We start from the raw sequence: 26,110 nt of genomic DNA, 5'->3' as shown, positions 1-26,110 counted from the left end.
TGCCTTACCACGGCGATTACTCAAGGGATGTCATGTTGCGCGAAGTCTTTACAAGCGAATATCTATCGAACCTGGGCCTATGTGGAAGAAAGCCATGACACATTTTCTACCTTACCTATATAGTTTCAGAAAATAACATCCGTATCCAGATCCTGAACATCACTTTGGCGATGTCTCCTTGTTAGTATGTTTTTTTTTCTTTCGATGATTCCTAAAAGAAACATTCATACAAACTCCGTTATTACGAACCTCTGCTTTTTCGGTCCCATGAACTTGGTAATAACGAGGGTCTACTCTTTAACTGCTTTTGGCCCTTGCACAGCAATGGATTTCGATTGATATATGTACAAACGAAAAAAAATACTAGAGGCAAGCAATACTATTAATTTGCATAAAATGATAGCAATTTTGCGTGTACTTAGTGCAAGTTCACGTTTTATCATGAGGGCGTTAAAGTTTTTTGATTAGGCTACACTGCATTGCAATGTTTCCCCAAGGTACGAATTTGCGCTATATCAAAATTGCACTACGCTACGGGAGGCATGGGTGTATATGACATGAAACAGAGTGTAATGGGGAGGAGGTAATGCTCTGCCATCATTACAGAGAAGGAAATGTAATGAGCAAGGAAAAATGAGAATACTTTGAAGCCCCACTGTTACAATGAATACATATGTACCTGAAACACTTTAAAGGAAAACTTACAAGGCAGACCCTCAAAAGACAATTTTATCAATGAGATTGGCTGCAGAATGAGATACAAAATAATATTTATTTCACTAATTTTCATGCATACAAACTGGTTCAAATTGAAAATAAACACATTTTCATTTACTTTTTGTCTATGGGAAAAAGCAGCCTTGAAAAATCACATACATGTTTGCCTGAAGCATTCATGTCCCTTTCAAGCAGTAGTCCTGGGTGACTTTGCAAGCAGTTCATCAGCAAGGCTCAGGGCCTCGTCAACACCGTCACAGCGCTTCAGCATTTTCTTGGAGAAGTATTCATCGCTGTATCCCAGGGTAGCACCTGACAGAGCCCCAGCCATTGATCCAATGGTGTCCGTGTCCCCACCAAGGGATATCGCATACTGGATGGTGCGCCTCAGTGGGTTGGAAGTCTGCAACAAGAGGCACGTCTGCATTAGAACAGCACTTTCAAAAACAATACTGGAGAACCAAATCCACCACCACTGAGTGAAAAAAAGCAACTCTCGGGCCTTCACACATATGTATCACGTTCCACTGAAGTGATTAACGTGCACAGCATAGGCTGCATATCCCACTCACTCAGGCATCAATGCGGGAGGCTCAAGCGCATGCAAAACAAAGGAGAGTGAGTGCTGCTTTGGATGCATCAAACGGAGGACACTCCATCACAATGGCCATGTGCCACCCATTCCCCAAGGGACCAAACAACCTGGCATAGCATGTAAATGGCTAGGAGAATTCCCAAAGTAGCTATAAGGCTCATGTTATGTGGCATACGAGGATACTTAATAACCACAAAAATGTGCTTATTGTAGTTCTATAATCACTTTCAGGAATTAAATATTCTGAAGAAACCAGAGTTATTTTTGTCGACACAAAGCAAACAATGAGCAATAGCATTGAGCAGGGAGGGAAATGTAGTAGTAGTCTAAAAACATCTAATTCTTCAGGTGAGAAAGCACCTCATTCTAAATATTTCAGGATTGATACATGGGAATCCAAGAGAGAGGCTGTGATAAATTTAATGGCAAATTCTGGCGGAGAAATCACTACAGTGCGCGATATTACGCTGATGCGTTATGCGCGAGACTAAACGAGCCAACTGACGTTGGAATTGTAATGAGATAGAGCAAATGAACGTCGGCAGCGTTAAACAATGAAGGCTTAGGCTTTAATAGATTATGACTCATTAGATGTGATTTTTTTTCCTAATCCACCTAAAAATACGAAATTTCATTTTTATGTACCGATTTCGTGTTATTTTGCATTATTTCGCGATATCGCGTCTCGCAAAATTCACGGACCTCTACCAATAACACTAAAAGGTATACATATATCTGTGGTTCCACCAATTAAAAATTCAAGGAGCTGTACAATATGTATTTCTCTCTAAGCAATTGAACATAATTCACCAACTTTATAGCCCACGTCCACATTCCATGCATCACCATCAATCTTTAACTCGATGACATCCATGGCACAAATCAATTGCTCTTCCATCTGAATAGAGGACTTAGCTGTTATCCCTTGATGTTTCATCGGAAATATACATACGCCCACTTTCTCTTGAGATTAAGAATATAATGCCCACCTGCATTTAAAACGTAATTATGTTAAGTATGTACTCCTAAGCTTGTCTGACTATTAAAACTTTTGCCAATGGTGTCCACACGTAATAATTATTTTAGGGTTTCAAATATGACAGTTGCCAACGTTTCCTCTATCTTCAGCTGAAGACTCTCCTCACCAGTTCCACTACTATGAATGCAAGCAAAACCCATTAATTAATCTATCGCACAATACCTATAAAGTAACACAAAGTGACTAGAATAAATTTTTAATTCATTGTAAATGGGATAAAAATTCATTCACCCTTCCGTGATTCAGGTTTTTCAGATTAAATAATCCCAAACGGTCTCAAATTTTCAAATTGTCCAAATGCACCGTTCTAGTCACGTCCAAAGTCCAGTCATTCTAATGTCCCTGAGAACATGAACAACTACATAGAGAGTGAGGCTGCTGCTCAATGCAAGCATCACGCAAAGGCAAGTGCCACACAAAGAAAAGTCCTCGCTCACCTCGATGTTGGGAATGGTGGTGGTGTGGGCACGCAGGAAGCAGAAGATGGCCGTGGGGACGGACGCGAGCGCTGCGATGCCAGCTCCCAGCTTCATGAGCACATCCTCCTTCTCGTCAATGGCTTTGCCTTCCCGCTGCAGGAGGCCTCGAATGTAGTGCAAGCGACTCGAGAACGGCTTCGCCTCCTCACCCCGCCCCAACAACCTGAAGCACACAAGCGTAGTGGATCAAATGAAAGTCATGCAATGGCAAAAGTTTTCTTCTCAAGTGGATACATAATACAATTAACAAATGCCCAGGGACCAGGTGTTAACATTTTTCTCATTAATATTCTCATCCCATAGGCATCTTCTTTTCGTGTAAACTACATACGTATGTATGTTCACAGCTTCTGCCCCTCCGCTCCCTCCACCCACCTCTCACCCAACGTACACACACACACACACTCCTCTCCAATTTTCCCTTGGCTTCCAATTTCAGGTCAATCTACAGCCAAATGTACCCTCATTTCATTGCTAACTTCTCACGTCCTTTCAAACCGCAGTTCATAAGGAATATTTTCACTTATGGCCGTTGACAGGCACCTAGTATTTCTTATCAGCTTAGCTGTTGCTCGAGCTGCCCCCAAAAATACTGTGGCATACCTGAGTTAATCAAGAGACATCGACCTATATTTAGGAGAGTTCCATTCAGCCTCTCAGCATGCACACCCATTCTGCTGAGGAGTTCTGGAGCAACTGTCAGTCTGTGGGGAGTTCCCTTTTCTTCTAGATACCCCTTGAATTCTAGGCTACAATATTCTCCCCCATTATCACTCCGGAGATGCTCTATCCGACTTTCATGAAAGACTTCCACTTGTCTTACATATTTCATAAATTTGGCCTAAACTTTTTTTTTCTCCTCAGCATCTTTGAAAACCTGGAGAAATCATCCATAAAATTAACAAAATATTCTGCTCCACCTAGGGTCTTTGGAGCCATTTTCCCTACCGCATAGGAATGCATTAAGTCCAACAAGTTTTCAGCCTTCGCCTCACTTACACTGAATCTCTGCCTAGGCATCTTTTCCTCAATAGAAGCACTACCATCCATTTTAGATGATTTACCTACTCCACCAGCAGCTGAGTGAGGTGACCAAACAACTGGGGGTGCCATACAACTGAAGTTTTCTCGGCTATTCCACTGGCATCTTTTGTTGTCCCACAATGTTCCAAAATACAAGCGATATTCTTCCCTATGACTATATATTTGCTACACATAATACGAGGGTCTTTTCGAAAATACATATAATAAATACATATTTGAAAAATATTCTCACAACACATAAGAGAGTATTACAGCAAAAAATTGAGTTAAATATGAATAAATTTGTTTAAAATAAACTAAAGCTTGATTTAGAGTTGAATGCCCGTGTATACATACTATTTTGAGTGGTAAGCAGAAAAGCAATATTTGTCAATAATACACGTATTGAATGAAGTGTGGTTGACGGAAGCGTAATATTCTTCCGCATGGCGACACTATCTTTTATTTAGTATAACAGGGACTAAATGATCATTAGCAATGTAACATATTTCATAGCCTGCCTCTGATGAAAATGAAGTAGTGTGGCTTCTTGGCTTCACAACAATATATGGCCAGTTATGTTTGCACCATTAACGCCTGAACTCTAATTGTGATATGCAAGGACCAGATTTCCGCTTGTGAACAGATTGTGAACAGCTACATCCAAAAGCCAAGAAAAAATACTCCACCACCACTACCACCAAAACAGAATTACTTCCCACAGTTTGTCTTTCAACCTTTCAGGCATCGTATTGTCTGCACAGTGAAGGTATCTCCTTCTCTCAAGGATCCTATTCCTTCGCTAGGCTACGCTAACGATTGAGTTGTGAAGGAAACATAATGAAATACACTTTTGTATGTTCCACAAGAGATTTTAATCCCGACCCAGGTTTCGGCAGTACACACTGTCATTATCAAGGTGAATATACAAACATTTTGCGAGCTTATATAGCTTAGGGAGAGGGGGGTTAAGGCAGGGAGGAGGTGGTGATGGTGGGAGGGGAAAGCTAACGAGGAATAGTTTCCTCAAGGTCAGTGGGTTTACTTGTCGAGTCCAGCAGAACTGATAATAAAGGGGAGGAGTTGGAGGGGTACAAAAGGTCGTTAACCACCCTTACATTTTTGTTTCGACATGCTCTTAAAATTTCCAACTGCTCAAGAAAATCAATCTTTTTACCTTTACACACATTGTGGAGAACCTTGACATTGAAATCACTGCTATGGTTGCAGTCTAACAGATGTTTGGCAAAATTAGAGGTTGAATCGCCTCTTACCCAACACTTCATATGTTCATTTGTCCTAGTTTTTATGGCACGTCCGGTCTGACCAATATACACAGAATTACAATTAGGCTTATTGCAATACAATTTATACACACCGCTTTGGTCCTTGTCAATAAATTTTGGTTTTGAGTTAAATAAAAAATTGCCAACAGTTGTCATATTATAAAATGTTAATCTTAATTTATCTTTCGGGAACATACTAGTCACTCGATAAGATAGGGGGCCAAGGAATGGTATTTTCCCCCAAGATGTTTCAGGTCTATCACTGTTATGAGATGTTGAGGGTAACGTTGTGACGGTCTTCATTGCGTGCTTTTTAAGTTTCCTATTAAGGATTTTGTCAATGGTAACAGATTTATACCCGTTTTGAACAGCAATTAACTTAACACATTCGAGTCTACGCTCGAGCGCCATTGTTTAGTCCCGCGGCTGGCGCTCGAGCGTGACTCGAGCACAGCTTTAACAGTCTATAAATGGCGTTGCCCGAGTGATATTCGAGTGCCGACTGCTGCATTACAAAACCAGTTTTGTTGGTTAGTTCGGAAAAAATCCGCTTGGAGCTACTACGTCACACGATCGCTTGAGGCTTTTGTTTATCGACTGCTGTCAGCTGGCGTCGTCAGTCTGTTTACATCAAGCATGGAGAGGAACACGTTTCAAGAAACAATGGAAGAGGACGATATTTTAGCTGAATTAGCGTTAGATACGGACTCTGATATTGTTGATGACTCTGATGAAGATCCGGATTTCACCATTGACGACATAGGTAAATAATATATTTATGTTTTCAAACTTTATATTGAGTATAATGTTGTTTGGAATTGTTTACTACAATTGTGTTAGAATTTTTCTAAACCGAGTATTGGTGGCCATAATAAGAACTTAGTGTTCATAAATGATATTGTTTGTACTTAGCAAACTGGAAAATAGTATTTTGTAATTCAATATTTGTTTTGAAAACTTATTTTGAGAGGTTAGGTATTGTTATTACTAGGGTATGAATTTACACGTGGTTCTTCAATTCACACATAACATAATATAATTTATATTTACTTCCTGTTTATGTAATTTGGCTTTTATATTGACAAAACATTCCTAATTTGAGCATTTTATAGAAATATTTTGTTATTTGGTGTTATTAGAAGTATTAGTACACAAAAATGCCAAACTAGGTCTAGAGGCCTAGTCTTTTATACAGTTATTTTATTCAAATTTTTCCTTGGTTTCATTGGTTTGCTCTACCATTTCTTTATACTTGGCAGGTATAAATTTGCCTATGGCCCTCTACTTCACTTGAAGAAAAGATGTGCCAGTAGCTCACAAGAAATTGATTGATGATTCTATTGCACAGTAGGCCTACTATGTCATCAGTTACTTTTACATTTCTCAATAATTATAGTAGGGGCCTAAATCCAATAATAACCATATTGTGCTTTCCAGATAACAGTAGTGCAGAGGAGAATGAGGAAGACATCCCTGTAGAAGTCACAGCACAACATGAAGCCCCCCTAGATATTGGTAAATAAAATTTCTACCAATACTAAAATATTTTTTATTATAAATTATACTTATGCCCGCATTTATTTTTACATGGATGTGTTAGGTTTGTTTATTTCTAAACCTGCTATGGACATAGAGCCTACTTTATAGATTTGTAATATATATTTTTTGTCCAGATCCTGATCCTGTGCGAGAGGGGCGACACAGTCATGCTGATGGTGATGTTGGCTGGTCAGACCAGGACATGGCTGTAGAACTACCAGTCTTTGAAGAGGACGTTGGAGTCAGCGCTACTGTTGATGCCCAGTCAGATGAGTTTGACTGTTTTTCTCTTTTCTTCCCAAAAGAAATGATCATATTAGTCAAGACTGAAACTAATCGTTATGCCGGCCAGTGTATTGAGAAACTGAGGCGATCTAATAAACTCAAACCAAATTCACTGTGGCATAAGTGGAAGCCAGTCAAACTTTTTGAAATGTACAAATTCTTTGCCATTATTATGCACATGTGTGTGGTTCAAAAACCACAAATAAATGATTATTGGTCAACTGACCCCATGGTGCATAGCACATTTGCTTCTGGCTTATTTAGTCGTGACCGCTTCAAAGCAATATTATTCATGTTGCACCTAAATAATAATTCTTTGTATGTGCAAAAGGGACATCCAAATTATGACCCTGTTTTCAAAATAAGACCATTTTTTGATTTCTTTGTCACAAAGTGCAATAGTTTTCTCAAACCAGGAGCATGGCTTACAATTGATGAAGGTATGTGTCCATTCCGGGGTCGAATCAATTTTCGAGTATATATGAAAAACAAACCTAATAAGTACGGAATAAAATTTTACATTATTACCGATGCTGAAACTGGATATGTTTTGAATATTGAAATGTATGTTGGTTCATCTGGAGGGAAAAGTATCATTCAGGATATCGTGGACAGACTTTCAACTAACTATGTACTATGGAAAAGGACACACCATTTTTATGGATAGATTCTATTCTAGCCCCTCACTATTCAAATACCTTTTTCAAAAAAAAACTTTAGCAGTTGGAACTGTCATGAAAAATAGGAAAGGTTTGCCACCAGTTTTCAAAACAAAGAAACTGAAAAGTGGTGAAACATTATTTCTAAGACAAAATGAACTTCTGGCGGTGAAATGGCGAGACACTAGGGACGTTCTGGTTTTATCTACTAGGCACCAGTTCAAATCGTCAGCAGTACAAGTAAGAAGCAGAAAAGGTATGGTGCAACAGGTAAAGCCAGATGTTATATTGGATTATAACAAGGGGAAGACTGGTGTTGACCACATGGACCAGCTTCTGTCCAACTACCCTTTTGGTAGGAAATCTATGAAGTGGTGGAAGACTGTCTTCTTTCACTTACTTATGATGGCTACAGCTAACAGTTTCATAATTTTCAACAAGATGCATGAAAAGAAGATGCCATTTGACAAGTTTTTGAAGGCTATTGGCAACCGACTAGCAGTAGAAGGGGCAAGTGAAGAGTCTTCTTCCACAGTCCAGCCGTCGACTTCAGCTTCAAGACTCACTGCACGCCACTTCCCGATGAAAATTCCTCCAACAGAGAAGAAAGAAAACCCTACAAGATATTGTAAGGTCTGCTCAGACAAGGGGAAAGCCACCACTGGGAAGAGGAAGAGGAAAGAGAGTAGGTTCTACTGCAAGGACTGTGATGTGGCACTCTGCGTACCTGACTGCTTTCAAGAGTACCATACTAAAAAGGATTTTGTGTGATTTTTTGTAAAAATTTTTTATCAGTTGAAATTATTTGTAAATGTGTATATAGTAAATGTATATTTGAAAAAACATTGAAATGTTTTATTCTATTTATTGAAAAATAGTTTTCAAGTAATACAACACATGCGGGAGTTTTTTATTTTTCTTCAAAACAGGTAAGTTTAGACATTAGTGTAAAATTATATAGATTTTAGAGGTAAAAGGTTTTAGATATCAATTTAAAGAAGAAATATTGAACTTTCAAGAAAATATAACATCATATCACCGTCAAAAGTTACAATTGGCTAAGAAAACATTTAACAACTGTAGAATTCTTAATGCCGATAATAAATCTAAAGAAATTTGGAAGATCATAAAGGAAGCTAAGAGTTCTATTAATGATCATCATGATTTCAAATTACTGGACTCCACTGGTAATATTATTTCTGACTATTTTCAAATGGCATCTAACTTAAATGAGTTTTATTTGTCCCACCAGACTACTACAAATACTTCAATTCCTGTCAATCATTCTTTAAACCCAAGCCTGCCTAATTCTTTGTACCTGTTCCCTTGCTCTGAATTGGAACTGATGAACATCATTAAAAAAATTCCTAACAAAAGTAGTCCTGGTATAGATGGCATCCCAGGCATTGTGATAAAAAAATCAGCTAATTCTATCAAGGAACATATACTTTTTTAAATTAACAAATCCTTACAACTTGGAGTTTTTCCTGATGCCATTAAATCTGCCAAAGTTGTACCACTATATAAAGGCAAAGGTAGCGAACAGGATATGAATTCTTATCGTCCAATATCCTTACTAAATCAGATAGGGAAACTATTTGAAAAGGTCTTCCATAATCGACTTGTATCATTTCTTGAATTTTCTAACCTTTTGTCTGGCTCACAGAATGGTTTTAAGAAATGCAGATCTACATCTACAGCCACCTATCATTTGGTAAATTTAATACTTTCAAATCTTGATAACAGTTTCGAAACCTTGGGGCTATTTTTTGATTTTACCAAGGCTTTTGACCTAGTCAATCATCAGTTACTCTTGTCCAAATTAGGACACTATGGTATTCGAGGTATCCCTTATAACTGGATAAAATCTTACCTCAGTGCAAGGCATCAACAGGTTATTTTATCAAAGAATGGCACTAATTTTATTTCTCCCAGTAAAGAAGTTACATTAGGCGTACCCCAAGGCTCAGTCCTGGGCCCTATCCTATTTTTACTTTACATTAATGATCTGCCAAAAATTTTGCAGACGGTTCAAGGAGTTGAGCCAATTTTATATGCTGATGATACTAATGTAATTGTATCAGCACCATCGTTAAACAATTTGTCCTTGAGGGCATCTAGAGTTTCTGAACTTCTGTGTGAATGGTGTTCACAAAATCTTTTGAAACTCAATCCTGACAAGTCTGGACTTATATACTTTTCCAATAAAAATAAACCCCCTGCTTTATTGACCATTGATCTAGGGGGATCACGCCCCTACCCCAGATTTACCCCAGATTTCTAGTTCCAAGTTTCTGGGAGTTGTTTTAAATAAAAATGTGTCATGGGACGAACATATATGCAATCTTCGTAACAGGTTGAACTCTATTTGCTTCCTTATCAGAAGTATCAGGAATACTGTAAGCCTTGATATTTTACTCTCAATTTATTACGGAGAATTTTATTCTCGAATTATCTATAGTATTCTGTTCTGGGGTTCTTCCACCCATTCTGATTCAATGAGGAACTTGCATGGATCGTAGATTGCTCTAAAAACTATTTTGAATAAGTCAAATGGATACATTAGCTCGCAAAAATACCTTCAGTTTCTCCATTCAACATCAAAAGAAATAAAAAAATTGCATTTAAAATCGAGAAAAATTTCTCTGAGCCGACCACTGCGCGAAGACACCCGAGCGTTGCCGAGGCCAGGCGTGACGTCATAGGTGCCTAAACAACCGTAGGGAGTAGGGAAATACGCTGAGCGCTTGGTGTAAAATTTGTTTTGAGGGAGTATTTAGCCGCTCATCATCACTTTATTTTGTTCTGTTATTCTTGGGCAAGTTTTCCTATTGCTATTGTGCCTAGATTATTACTTGGGATATTAATAACGCGGCATCGGGATGATGAAGTACAAGCGTTTCACTTCGTGTGTTTTAGTTATCAGAAAAATGGATGATAACGTTGCCACTCGTTCGAACAGTACACCTGAAATTCAGCTACGTCTACATAATACCCCGCAAGCCGCCTACAAGGCGTGTGGCATGGGATGTTAGGACACCAGCCTTTTTTTAGGACACCAAAAATTGATGCCATGACCCTCATGGAATTTGTTAAGACAAATTATTGCTATACGTTGGCGGCCAATCGAGTTGCAAAAGAAACTTGTAATACTGGAGGATAACGATCGTAAGCTGTGCTGTTGACATTAGAGTAAGCTGTGCTGTTGAATTTGGCAACGCCCGATTAGCGGAGAAGGTAGTCCTATCCGTCCTACGGTACGAATTCACAGCAAAACAGTCTGCACACAATCCACATGTGAGATCGCGGTCGGTTCCGCTGCCAACACACACACAAGCTACAACCTATTTCAATAATATAGGTAAATCCATAAACAATATACTAGCATATACCATAAAAATATAGAGGGAAATAGGCAAATACTCTTATCAAAAACTGGATGTCACTGTCGCATTCTTATATTCATCACATACAACTTACAATAACAGAACTCGTTATGATGAATACAACTATTTATTCACTGATTTAAACCCTTAAATTAGCCCACACAAGTGACACAGGTGACATTTCTCACTACTATTCGTTGAAATAATGGAATAACAAACTTCACACACAGTTTTTATTTCAATAGCGTGATCGTGAAATGTCATATCTACGGTGAACAACGGAGATTAGCACGCCACTGACAATTTTTACACTACTGTTAGACATTTATCGATAGCGTAATAGCACTTTTTACAATTCAATCACGATGGAACACTGATAACTCTTGGCCGATATTTTTCAACCTTGGCAAACTTTGTGCATTACAACCACTGGCACTGTGATTATTAGCAGTAGCTTAACGGGAGACGTCACGTTGAAAATAACACTATTTTGGCACAAAAATGTTCCTAGATGTCTCCAATCAGCGAGCAAAAGTTGCATTGACTGGAATTCACCCCATAATACAAGCACAGACAGTCCTAAACGACGAATTCTCCAGTACCTATGAATAAACGGATGAAGTTATTGTATATAAAAGCTAAGCGGACATCAGTAAACATCAAAATCGTTCTAATTGCATACTTAAATGAATGATATACCGTCGATAACATCAACTTAAAATTAACGTATCCTTCCAATGGCCGTGACTCAGACTCCTACAACGATGTTATTTAGGTATTATAAAATTTTTGTTTTAACTGCTCCAGTTTTATATTTTATGCCGTTACTCAGATATTAATATTATAAATAATGCAAAATATGAGGGCTTCCAAGCATCTATCGTCGGATATTTATCTTTAAATATAAAATAATCAACACGTCTAACAAACGAAGCTCTCACAACGGCAGGCAACTATTACAAACAATCACAACAATAGCTTCGCGTGATGTTTAGGCACCTTTGACGTCATCGAGGCTTCGTCGGCAGTGGCTTGGGGGGTGAGGTAGTTTTTCCCGCGCTTTAACATTCGTAATATTTATCATTAAATATCTCGCGAAGCAAAACTCAGATAAACATGCGGTTTTCTTTGTTGTATTCAGAAAATAATTTTCTGTCCGCCTGTGAAATAAAAAAAATTCATGCAAGTTCCCCATTTTCAAAGCTCAAAAATGTATAATACGATTAATATGTAATGCTCCTTTTAATGCACCTTGTCTTTCCTTTTTCAAAAGGTTAAATATTTTGACAGTTCCATGCATTTACATTTATGTTGTAAGCATGTTTGCTAAAAGAAATTTATTTAATTATATGTCTAATGACAATGTTCATTCCCACCAAACTAGAGCCTGTAGAGATCTGCATCAAACATATTGCAGGACTTTAAATGCATCCTTGGGGCCTAAATCCATGGGCCTTCTTGTACTGAACAGGCTCCCTACTGCTTTTAAGTACGAAATGGACCCAGTCCTGTTCAAAAGGAATTAATAACGTTTTTAAGGAAAGAACAGTTTTATTCCGTAAAGGAATTTTTGGGGAAAAAATAATCATATTGAATATGGAATAAATTTTATGTACTTTATGAACTTCTTTTGGTCAAATTATGGTGCCATACACTTGTGTATTTTATTTTATTATTGTCTGCAACATTTATATGTATATGACGTGTCCTATACACTCAACTCATGTATTTTTTTACTGTGTTCAGTGTCCGCTGGGCAAATAAAGGTTACTACTACTACTACTATACATAACTTTTAACAATTTTCTAAAAATAAAAATCTGAAAACTCGTTAATTTATGCAGACTAGGCTATTAAAACAGCAAATACCGAGTCAGACTCCAATGTGTTAATAGTGGATAGTTCTTTTTTTAAATTTTCATTTGACACTTGAATAGCCTTCACGATTCCATTCATTTCTCTATGGAAATTGGGGGCAATACGCTGAATTTTTTAGACTTGACCATAGATATTAACTCCGGTACACATGATTTTTCAATTTTTAGGAAGCCTACTTACAGTGATGTTGTCATACCCAACGATTCGTGCCATCATCAAACGCATAAAATGTCGTCATTTCACTCCTTAATACACCGCTTGGTCGCTATTAAGTTAATTGCTGTTCAAAACGGGTATAAATCTGTTACCATTGACAAAATCCTTAATAGGAAACTTAAAAAGCACGCAATGAAGACCGTCACAACGTTACCCTCAACATCTCATAACAGTGATAGACCTGAAACATCTTGGGGGAAAATACCATTCCTTGGCCCCCTATCTTATCGAGTGACTAGTATGTTCCCGAAAGATAAATTAAGATTAACATTTTATAATATGACAACTGTTGGCAATTTTTTATTTAACTCAAAACCAAAATTTATTGACAAGGACCAAAGCGGTGTGTATAAATTGTATTGCAATAAGCCTAATTGTAATTCTGTGTATATTGGTCAGACCGGACGTGCCATAAAAACTAGGACAAATGAACATATGAAGTGTTGGGTAAGAGGCGATTCAACCTCTAATTTTGCCAAACATCTGTTAGACTGCAACCATAGCAGTGATTTCAATGTCAAGGTTCTCCACAATGTGTGTAAAGGTAAAAAGATTGATTTTCTTGAGCAGTTGGAAATTTTAAGAGCATGTCGAAACAAAAATGTAAGGGTGGTTAACGACCTTTTGTACCCCTCCAACTCCTCCCCTTTATTATCAGTTCTGCTGGACTCGACAAGTAAACCCACTGACCTTGAGGAAACTATTCCTCGTTAGCTTTCCCCTCCCACCATCACCACCTCCTCCCTGCCTTAACCCCCCTCTCCCTAAGCTATATAAGCTCGCAAAATGTTTGTATATTCACCTTGATAATGACAGTGTGTACTGCCGAAACCTGGGTCGGGATTAAAATCTCTTGTGGAACATACAAAAGTGTATTTCATTATGTTTCCTGCGAACAAGTTCCACCAAATATCGCCATCCAACCTTAAGCTGATGAGTTGTGAAAATCCCCAGAATCTTCCCAGGAGCATCCCTTGAATGCAAACCCGTTACAACCTCATAACAGTAAAATTCCAATGAAAATTTTACTGATACTAGGAGATGAAAAACCCCATACTGCACAGGGAGAAATTTACTCTTGTATATTGAGTGGAAATTTGGTGCAAGGAACACGTTTTTTTTCACGCACGATCAATTTTTAATTCCTTGCCAAGAGATTTTTTTTGAGCACCTTGTCATTACTGCACAGTAACCAAATTTCCCTTACCCAATCTTTCTGAGATAGCGGAAAATATTTTATAAAAATTATTTATAGAATGTAAAAAATAAAAAAATTTCATATAATTATAATGCACTTGGTTTGATACATATTAAGACAAAATAAATACCTACCTGCTGAAACACGTTATTTTCATTTTCACTTTATTATTCACATAAACTCAAACGAGGGGAGCGCATTCTATTGAGAGCCATTGATCATAATTTGAAAGCCTTTCTGTCATAGAAATGTTTCCTTACGTAAAATTTCAATGGAAAACTCATATTTCGAAGCTTACGCTATGTGCCCTCATTTTGTGTGGGAACCGAACTTCGAGTTACAAATCAGATAATTTTTGTAAATGGTTCATTCTGGGTCCATTAGAAATACAAGTTATTTCATTCGACCTTTTTCGAATACAAGTCCATCCCAAGCTATCACTGAAATTGAAACGCTTAGACTAAATAAAAGACTTCTGCCATTAATATGGAAAATATCGGTCAATGTGTCGTCATATAGTATGGACCAATTACTATGCTTTGAGAATTCTTGTGTAGATAAATGCGTAGACTAAGAGTCTGCATGTGTCTGACCTTGAAACATGACTAACACATCAAATTTGATCAGTAAATCGTAGTATAATTATCAAGATTGAAATATGTTTAAGGTTTCATGGTGGAAATCATGGCTGTTTCCAGGTTTTTTCATGGTAGAAAAAATTCATGGCTTATTCACGGTTTTCACGGTGGAGTGGGAACCCTGTTTAGAGCAGCTGCTTTGTCATGTTTTGCAGATGTAGTAAGTGGTTTTATCACAAAAAGTACTCTTAAGAATATTCTCGACGCTCATTTTTAACTTCCTTAACCCTTTCAAAACAGTGGAGTTCTCTCCTTAGCTTGAATGCAGGACTGTGCCCCAAGAAACTATTCGGTACCCTCTGTAAGGAGCATTTATGTCAGACATCTGTTTAGAAATGTCTTGCGGATAATCAACCTCTGGGAGGGGTGAATCAATTTGCACAGTTGTTCTCTGGGTATTGGAACTTTATTCCAAAAGACAAAAAGGATATGATACACCATACATGAATGGATCTAGCGAACTTCGCACCATGACTGCGGCCAACCGACCGAACCGACACACACGTACCGACCAACTTGGACAGACTCGACGGACTGCACCAGCCCGAGCAGGCCACACACCTTATCCCACACCGCAATATCGACAGTCAATTGTCACAGTATATATGAGAAATTGTCTCAACTACAACACCCCTCCTCAATTTCTCATACATCTTAAATTTACCCTATGCTTGCAAAACACTTTTGCTGATAACCCTTTTGTCAGTACATCCGCCTCCTGTTCAGAGGAAGGCACATATTCAATGTAGATAACCTTAGAGTTATACAAGTCTTTTACAAACTGATATTTTATATCAATGTGTTTCATGTGTTTTCTCTTCCAATTTTCTACAGTCTGAATACATGATTGATTATCTTGGAAAATTGTTATTGGATCCTTCATATTAACATTCATTTCAGACATCAACACTTTAAAACATAACACTTCAGTCGCAGCTGCCGCTAAAGCAACATACTCAGCCTCAGTAGAAGACAATGCTACTGTACTTTGTTTCTTTGTGTTCCATACAACTAGATCACCATACATTTTCAATAAATAACCAGATGTTGATTTTCTATCACTACAATTTGCAAAAGCTGCATCGGCATAGCACAACAAAGGTGTACTTGAATTACCTTCAAACTTTAAACCAAAATCAAGTGTCCCTTGAATGTACCTCAAGATTCTTTTTAAGCCTTTCCATTGTATTTCAGTGGCATTACTTTGAAATTGACTATAAAAATTCACTGCAGCACAAATATCAGGTCTTGTTCCTAGACATGCATACATCAAACTTCCCACTAGTTCTCTATATGGTTTACCAATGATACATTCTTGAGATGTCACATCGTTATCTGGTTGGAGTTCAATTGGAGTACTCACTGGTTTACATGATTCCATATTAAATTTAGTCAAAACTTTCTTTAAGTAATTTGTTTGATTAATAAACAGACCATCACTAGTAAAAGTTACCTTAATTCCCAAGAAATTACTGGTAACACCTAAGTCTCTCATTTTAAATTCACCCATTAACTTTTGTTTCACCTCATTTAACAAATCACTATTATTTCCTGCAATTAAGAAATCATCAACATAAAGCAGTAGGTACATTACATCCACTTCACTTCTCATTATGTATAAACATTCATCAGCTTTACTGCTTTCAAAACCCAGTGCTCTTATAAACTCATCAAACCTTTTATTCCACTCAAGGGGTGCTTGTTTTAAACCATATAATGTTTTTTTGAGTTTACACACTAAACCACTTTTGACATTCAAGCCTTCCGGTGGGTACATGTAAATTTCCTCTTTAAGATCACTGTGTAGAAAAGCATTCTTTACATCTAATTTGTTGACAAATAATTTCTCTTTGTTTATGAGACATAGCAATGCACGAAAGGTTGACAAACGTGCTACAGGAGCATAAGTTTCCTCATAGTCTATCCCTCTTTTCTGTGCACAACCTTTAATTACCAGTCTTGCCTTAAGTCTTTCTACATTTCCATCACCATCTTCCTTAATGGTAAACACCCATCTACTTTTAATTGGTAATTTACCTTGCGGAAGAGAAACTAATTCCCAGGTATTGTTAAGTTCTAATGCATCAAGTTCATCATTAACTGCTGCAAACCATAAATCTTTATCATCCCTATGTTGTAGTTCAGTATAACAATTTGGAACATCATTGCAGTAATTTGTTGCAAAGAGTGACACATCACAATTATTTTTTAAGTTAAAGTTATCAAGGGTATCATCACTCTTTTCTTTCACAGTTACTTCATTTGCAAATTCAGTCTCGTTAGGATTAGAGGCTAAGGTTACGTAATCTTCTAGATATTTAGGTTTTAATTTCACTCTACTACTTCTCCTGAGTGGTTCCTCACTTTCACCACTTCCCTGTTCAATTGGTTCAATCAGCTCAGTACTCTCATCTAAAGATTTATCTTTCCATGCAATATCCCAATTTTCAGTTACTGAGTCATTGTTTGTTTCAACAAAGATTACATTCCTTCCCACAATAACTTTGTTATCTTCTAATGACCACAACCTATACCCATTATCACAGTATCCCAACATAATACATCTTTTGCTTCTTGAGTCAAATTTACTATGTGTTTGCTCCTTCGGTTTGTGAAGATAAGCCTCACACCCAAACACTCTCAATTTGCTTAAGTCAGGACGTTCACCATACCACATCTCCGCAGGGACTTTACTTTCATTAAGGGCTGTGGTAGGACTTCTATTGATTAAGTACACTGCTGTCATCACAGCTTCAAACCAAAAGGACTTTCTCAACCGACTACCAACAAGCATACATTGAGCCTTATCTAGAATTGTTCGATTCATTCTTTCAGCAACGCCATTATTCTCCGGAGTTCCTGGAATGGTTAGCTCAAATTTAATTCCTTTTTCTCTAAAGAATTTCTTTACTTGGCTGTTCACATATTCTGTACCATTGTCACATCTAAAGGCACATATTTTAGTTGAAAAACGACTCGTGACTCTAGCTTCGTACTGTTTTAAATATTCATACACATCAGATTTGGACTTCAGACCAAAAACAACAGTGAAATGTGTATAATCATCAATCAAAGTCAAAATATATTTAATACCATTATACGCAAGAGGAGTTATTGGCCCACAAACATCACTATGTATTCGTTCCAATGGTCTTGTGGTTTGAGATCTCGTTCTATTAAATGGTTGTTTAGTCTGTTTGCCCTGAATACATATTTTACACACATCTAAATTATCACATTTCAAATCACCAATACCATCAACAATTTTACAAAGATGTTTTAAATTTGGATTGCCAATATGACCTAACCTGGTATGCCAAACTTGATCACTTACACTTGAAAAAGCCTTTCTCTCAATGGCACACTCGTCAATGACAATAGGAAGTTTATAGATATTATCCATTCTATCACCAACAACAATATTTGCATTACCTTTCTTGACATAACATTTCTTATTTCGAAAATTAATTTCAAACCCTTTCTTTTCTAGTCTTGAAACAGAAATTAAATTGAACTTGAGATTTTCCACTATTAGCACATTATTCATTTCTATCTTGTTTACTTTTCCATTCACAACTGCAAATGCTTTTATATCTCCTACTTCTTTAGCAACAAGAAAAGTATCTGACTTTGCTACCGTTATTTTTATTGGATTGTCAAATTGTCTAATATTATAGATCGGAGTTCCCACCTTAACAAGATGATCTGATGCACCGGAGTCCAACACCCAGTCACTCTCCGGTGTTGCGGTTTCGCTTACCACCGCTGATGATACTGCCGTTGTTTGGAAGCTGTAGGCAGGTTCCACCTCCTCTTCTGCCACCAAACATGCATCATTTCTGCCTCCGTTGTTCCATGGTCTTCCTCTGCGACCAACTGCTCGTCCACCTCTTCCATTCGAGCGCCCATGAAACGCTCCTCCTCCAGGCTTCCAGCACTGCACCTTCCTATGTCCTCTCAAGCCGCAATTGTGACAATTGAATTTGAAGCTTTCTTTCCTCTCTCTTCCTTCACTTTGGGTCCTCTGGTTGCCCCTCCTGCAGCCAGCAAAGGCCATATTCGGGACATCTCGTTCCGAAGCGACTGAATCTCTTGTCTCTTTCTTGTGTGCCTCGTACTCCTCAATCCTCACTCTAACAAACTCCATTTTCAATTCTGTTGCAGCCAGCGATTGCAGACTAGTTACAACTGTCTCATACGATGATGGCATCGTCATCAGGAATCTTATTACGGCACCGTTATCGTCAATTTTCTCGCCGGTTTGTTTTAGGGAACGGATCAGTCTGTCGAATCTCAGGCAGTATTCGCTAAACGATTCCTCTCTTGGGTCATACACAAGCGTATGTAATTGTTTCGAAAGCATCATTCGACTCATCACAGACTTCTTCTCGAATCTATTCTCTAATGCTTTCCACACGTCAAAAGCGGTAACTTTGCTTTTGACTAGCTCCAGCTGACTATCTTGTATTCTCTGAATTATTAGACTTTTGCATTTCTTATCGTTCCTACGTAATTGCATAATGTCTTTCTGCTTTTCTCGTGCGGACTTGTTGTCACTTGCTAATATTGCGTACGGTTCTGACAGGACATCGAACGACCTTTCAACATGTGACAGGACTTCCTTCTCATCTAAAAACACTTCCATTCTATATTTCCAGTCACTATAGTTCTTCCCGTCTAATAGCGGTATTCTATATCGCTCTTCTTCCATATTAGAAGTTCTAATCCACCACGTGGTCGCAAGTCACTTTCTCACTGTTTCCGGGATTTCTGGAGTTCCTGCGCTCGTAACCCCTGGGCCCATAACCTCTGGGAGGGGTGAATCAATTTGCACAGTTGTTCTCTGGGTATTGGAACTTTATTCCAAAAGACAAAAAGGATATGATACACCATACACGAATGGATCTAGCGAACTTCGCACCATTACTGCGGCCAACCGACCGAACCGACACACACGTACCGACCAACTTGGACAGACTCGACGGACTGCACCAGCCCGAGCAGGCCACACACCTTCTCCCACACCGCAATATCGACAGTCAATTGTCACAGTATATATGAGAAATTGTCTCAACTACAACACAACCAACCTTTTTTGATCCTTCCTAGTGGGGACTTCGCATTATCTTGGACTCCAAGGGTAGTTGGTCTCCCTCCTTTCGCTGTTTATAACCCTACCAGCGGAATTGGTTCGCCGTCAACTCATACTTTGTTTCCATGAATTACCTATATGGATGACTGTTGCTTGCACATAAATTGCAGACTTCCAATTGAATTCCTCGTTTTATTCTGAGAATTTTAAAATTTTGAATGAAGCTCTACTGTCAGCATTAACGAATTTAATGCATTAACAATTTCCATGTTGAATTTTTTACTGATATCGAGATATGAGATAATATTTATGGTAGAATTTTTTAAACATTGTAAACGCTGCTCAAAAGACAAAGAATTCAATTCTTCGTTTATGTTTTTTGAGAAAGAATATTCCATGTATTTATTTCGCAAACTAACTGAATGAACAACTGTATGACTGCGGTCCCTTGCCACATAGAGGGGTAATATAAGACGATGGGTCTACGTTCATGCTCCCGGATTTCGGCAGTTATGGCCTGTGTTGGGTGCCGAAACTAAGACTTTGCACACCCATAAATGTCATAAAAGGAGAAGAGCAAGGAAACGTGTATTTCCGGCATTCGTTCGCCTGCGCAGGAAAATCTGTGATGAAAATTTTCGCCTCCCGAGCCAAGAAACGTCTCCCGCCGCATATTTCCGTCATTAGTAGCGAAAGGGTTAACTCTTTATGGAATGTGAGAATCGGAATAGTTTGAACTGTCCAGCAATTTTATTAAGTCAACCATCAGATTCCCATGGCATTATGGCTACTTTGTAGACACCGTATGAATGCGGTTTAGACATCCTCCTGATGAACAAGTCGCCTTATTTCCTCAAAAGTGTTTCTTGGTGGAAATCATGAATTTTCTCCAATTCATGGGCGATTTTCACCAACTCAAATGCAATTTTCATTTTAATTTTTTCCTTCTGCTTCTCCCTTGATAAGGTTTTTAGAGACGTATACATATTTAAGCCGTAATTTTTTCACTGCATTGGCCACTCACCGACACGACGAATTTCCGCAGGCCGCCGTTCACAGCACAGCGCCATGAAATCCAGAGAGTCGTCTTGTCGGAAAGTGGCCTGAATTACACGGGGCTGTGCTGGGAACGGCAGCCAGCGATAAGTCGTTTCGGTTGAAAGCTGCCTCAATGTAGTTCTGAGTGTATTTCACGGCGTAGACGGAGCACCGCTGCTTTCAGACAAGCCGGCTTTGCTCCGGCCGTCATCAACGTGCTTTCAAATAACTTTGAAAAATTACACCTTGAAAAATGATGTCGTGGGAGAAGCATGAGCAGAAGAAAAAATGGTGAAAACCACATCTGAGTTGGTGAAAATCACCCATGAATTTGTGTTATCGCATTTGCGACTTTTGCATGTCCCTAGTTATAAATTTACACAGGGAGAGAATGGCCGTGCAGTGAAGATGAGACCCACGGAGGGATGAGAGTGCGATTGAGAAAAAGAACACATCCATACCCATTGTCATTCTCTTCGCCCTCAAACAGCTCCATCTTGGCGATGAGCTCCTCCAGAAAAGTGCCTCCTTTCACACCCTCTTTGGGGTCCAACCACAAGCACTGCTCAATTGCCAGGCACTGCAAAAACAAGCATTACATTGTTGCCATCTTAAGCCACTCATCAAACACAAAATAGTAAATAATGCCATGGGCGTACCCAGAATCAAAACTAGGGGGGGGGGGGGGTAAAACTAGCTGTGGTCATTCAAGTTGTAACTTTTTTGCACAGAAAAGGTTAATGAAAACAAAACTTTTTTATGGAAATTATGACAGCAGTTTATTAATTTTTATAATTATTTGCTTGAAAAAATAATGATTTTTTATTTAAGTTCCATGTCTTGTACTAATATCATTTTTCTTTGAAAGGAAAATTTGTTCATGACTTTAGTTTTGAACTAAATTTATTTTTGTTCGTAGAGAGGGGGGGGGAGTTGCCTCCCTTTCCCCTGCTGGGTACTCCCATGAATAACGCCAATTACGGTTCTCAGTATTTCAACCAATTCAAATTTTATGACCTGATTTCCAAAATATGTTTTTTTCCCATGTCACTCAATAATCTGCCGACTATTTCATAAATCCACAGCCAGATGTGATGGCATGGACAAGGCACCTACCAGCGGCATACCCTCGTTTCCCTCTCATATGTATGTAATATGAAATGGGAGCAGTGCTCCATTTGGGCCATAGAAAATAGGCATGCACCATAGTGAACAAGAGAAAATTCACCTCTCCTGAAATGCCAACCACTCCCCCCCTCATCCAAATCATTCCTCATCATCGCACCTGATTCAGTCATCTCTGGCTAGAAGAAAGCCAAGTACAAACTCAAATAATCCCACAGCGGATGCACGACACATTCTACTACCATTTGTTGAGGAGGGCGACTCAAAAAGCCTTCTCTCACCATACAGTAAACTAAATTTTCAATGGGATTCACGTTTGTGTATCTTTTTGTTAGGTGCCACATACACATAGCTCAACAGCAAATTGAGTTCTGCTTGTTTTTTGATTCTATCACAAAAACTGTACATATCCATGTATCATTGTCAATTTATTAGCTAATTCTACTAGCACATGATGTTTAGCATCCTATTCTGCAGCCCCAAACCCAGTTATAAAATGCATGTTTTGGAACTGAAATAAGTTTCACCTATCCACGGAATGAGGATTCCAGCGAAATAACTAGGGAAGATGTTGTAAAAATATTATCCAAGCCCTCTGTCGGCCGTCGAGGAAAGTTAATGCTTTGCCTATCTTTCTCCAGGTACAACTTAAAATAAACAAGTAAATATTCAATGTTCAATTGGTAGAAGACCATGAGTTTTTCTTCAATTTGCTTTTTTATATTAATAACGTAAAACACATTAGAGAAGCAATTCTTTGTTCATAACAATCTAGTTTGTACTCAGATTTGTTGTCATATGCAAAATTTATACTTTTTTTATTATTTTTATTTATTCAGCTTTTATGCACACTAGCTATTTTAAATACACTTTTGAATTAATGTGTAACAGCTGAATACAGTTAATATCATAAAAAAACACATTTGACAACAATTCCATACTGTGCAATAATTAACCAAAAAACGGGAAAAAAATCTACTTACAATACCTAAGATAAAAGTTGATTTCTCAAGAATGGTTAAAAATAATTTGGTACTTTAAAAAGCATTGTACCGCTGAATTTCTGGGCAAATCGCACTTACCCCATGTGCCGCGTAATGTATAAATATATTGCACATCAGCCATGGTGTGATCCCTCGACAAGACAAGAAGTAACAATTTGCAAAAATTAACACTTTACATAGAGAGGATTTTTAATCCAATTATCTTTTTCAGTGATTCACATATATATTATACATTGAAACTCCTGTTTTTAGCGAGCCTAGAAAATTTTCCTAAGGTAGTTAAAATTGATATATGCTATTTAGGGGTCGCACTTACCCTACCTTACCTTAATGCCTCTGGGACTATACAGCACATCACAAGTGGATGCCCCAACTTATCTCCAAAAGACTATCTGCACCAACACAATCAAATATGCAACATCATCCACCAGTAATTGCTTAATGGAATATTTTAATTTCATGGAAACAATGTGGGCATATAGTTGGTTCAACTAACATCTCTTTCAAATATCCTAAGGGGACACACCACCTCGCGAAAAATGATTGCATGCCATCTTGGCATTTACACTGCTACAATGGATATCTGTCTGATGTACACATTCTTATCTACCAAATGCCATTTCAGCAGCACGCCCATCCGATACTCGGCTTAATCCAACTACTTGTTTTCAACAGGTAGCTTGCTTTACCCCCACTCCTACTGTCAAGTGCTGTCAGACAATCTGAGGCATTTTGCAAAATACACGCGCTTCTCCACCAGATTTTCTTCAATTATTTTCAGTCCATCTTTGGAAGTTCTCACGAGTTAAGCAGATAAATTCGAATTGCTAGAAGGGAGAAACCAAATATCCTGAGAAAATATCCCTTCGCCTATGACTGTGACAATAGCATAACTCATAAATTGTAACTTGATATATGTTTTCAGAAAAAAATATGGCATCAACTTCCGAGAAGCTCAGCTGCGAGGATATTTAGTTTCGCCAGAATGCTAAGTCTCTGTCATATTTTGACATTTATTTCCTGGGTAAAATGCTTAAATAAAGTCAGAAATACGTTGTATTTGGTCTTTTTATTTCAAATAACGTGCACATTACTAAGATTTCAATCAAATAAAGGTATAATATCAATTGCAGAAAGTCATTGATAGACATCTATTGAGCTAATAGATGACTCATGCGGCAGTTGACTTCCAGACATTGGGAACATCGAAGCAGGTAGGCAGAAAAAGGTCAGTGGGGGAGAAAGAGGGAAGGGTGAAACACGATTCTATTATTCTCATGTAACTTGATATTTTCTTTTGAAACTTATTTGATGTATGGTCTTCCTAATGCGAACCCTGCGCGAGCTGGGGCCTTTTGTTTGATTTTGGAGAGGAGGAAAGCGTCGTCGGAGGAGGGGCCGAGGGCTGATGGACGGAGGGGGAAGCAGATTTTGGGAATTGTGCTACGTAGTTACTATCCCACGGCACAGAGGTTTTCCTGGTGGTGGAAACCGGGTATTTTCGGATTTTTTCACCCGGTTCCCCACGTCAAACTCTTTTTACTGCACTAATCCATGAATTTGAAGTAGTTTGTCAACTTGTCTAAAACGGCGCTGCATGCACTAAAAAACTATAGTTCTCTAAATTTTTCCGAGTCAACTACCAACGACGTGTTTGCGACAGTGTATGGTGCAAAATTCAAAGTATTCGAGGCTGTACCTTTGGCATAATTATTCGAGATCTTGAATATCTAATACTTTCTAGTATTCAAGGTATTTGAGTATTCGCGGATACTATTTGCACATCTCTAATTTTTATAAATTAAAAATCATTTTTATAGGCTTTCAAGTTGTTTCCTTTGAAACGTATTTACATGCTCAGGAACTAAAGTGTTATGCTAGGGTTTGGAAATGAAAATAGGAAAAATCTTCAGACAAACCATCGACCAGTGGCATAGGGAGGGGGGAGGTCCGGACCCCCCTAACATAAAATCACAATTATTTTCCTTCAAAAGAAAGCAAAATATTGAAAAAACATGGATTTACAAAAGATTTACTTGAAAAATGAAGTTTTTTTTTCTATTATGAAAGGTGTTCAAATTAGTTTGAAACCCTCTACTTCGTACCCTGTTGGTAAAAATTCCCCCCCCTGTTTCCAAGAAGGCTTCCGTGGAGATTATGATGAATTCTGCTGATTTTTCCGGGTATTCTTCCGCGTTTATCCATTTTGTAGGACGATATTTCGCCAACGTTCCAGTTGGCTTCCTCACGTCCACTGAAGTGTCCATCCAGAAATTTGGTCGTCTTTATATTCACCCCTTTGGTTGTTTGCCGCCTTTTTTGTGGAGGTGTGCCCTGATTGGTCAGGATCTCTGAAGACCCTTTTCCACGCTCTGGCGAGATTGTAGCCGTCTTCACGGTTGAAGTTCTTTGTCGTTTAACCAGAAATGGAGAATTGAAGCAGGTAGGCCAAAAAATGTCAGTTGGTGATACAGGGTAGGGATGAAACAAGCTTCAATTGTTCTCGTGTAACTTGATATTTTCCTTCGAAGACAATTGGTCTGTGTGATTTCAGAAACAAAAAAAAACACAGAGGCATGAGCTGATGGATGGCTGAGGGTGGTTTTCTGAAATCTGCGACGTAGTTACATTTGACGTGGTAATTAACCTACGACGTTGAGATTCCCCTGATGATTGTTCAATCTCCTGGGAAGATTCACTCTGTGTGCCATCGTATTTTGCTTTCTTTATTGTCCACGGCTGGAATTCTGCTATGTAACCCCTGCAACAGCTTTTTAACAAATTGGATCATGAGTAGGGCAAGCATCGCAGTTCGATGGTGCATTCACAGAGAGAGGATCGGAACTCTTTCCACTCGTACGTTGCATTCACTGAAGCTATCATTTAAAATTTCGTATTCAGAACCTCGATCTG

The 26,110-nt window shown here is 38.3% G+C and overlaps 1 protein-coding gene across 1 annotated transcript in view; it reads right to left on the bottom strand.

Annotated features, from left to right (window-relative positions):
• Positions 1-850: 850 nt before the first annotated feature.
• Positions 851-26,110, bottom strand: part of LOC124155319 (ADP-ribose glycohydrolase ARH3-like) — a 56,645-nt gene continuing 31,385 nt past the window's right edge. The window contains exons 4-6 of the mRNA XM_046529034.1: positions 21,530-21,648; positions 2,789-2,993; positions 851-1,120 (exon numbers count right to left, since the gene is read on the bottom strand). Coding sequence (XP_046384990.1) covers positions 905-1,120; positions 2,789-2,993; positions 21,530-21,648 — 540 coding nt within the window. The 3' untranslated portion in view covers positions 851-904. The remainder of the gene's footprint in view (positions 1,121-2,788; positions 2,994-21,529; positions 21,649-26,110) is intronic.

This window comes from Ischnura elegans, chromosome 3 (assembly GCF_921293095.1).
Source record: "Ischnura elegans chromosome 3, ioIscEleg1.1, whole genome shotgun sequence".
Taxonomy (NCBI): Eukaryota; Metazoa; Arthropoda; class Insecta; order Odonata; family Coenagrionidae; genus Ischnura; species Ischnura elegans.
The sequence above is the reverse complement of the archived record's forward strand: the minus strand, read 5'-3'. Positions and strand labels throughout refer to the sequence as shown.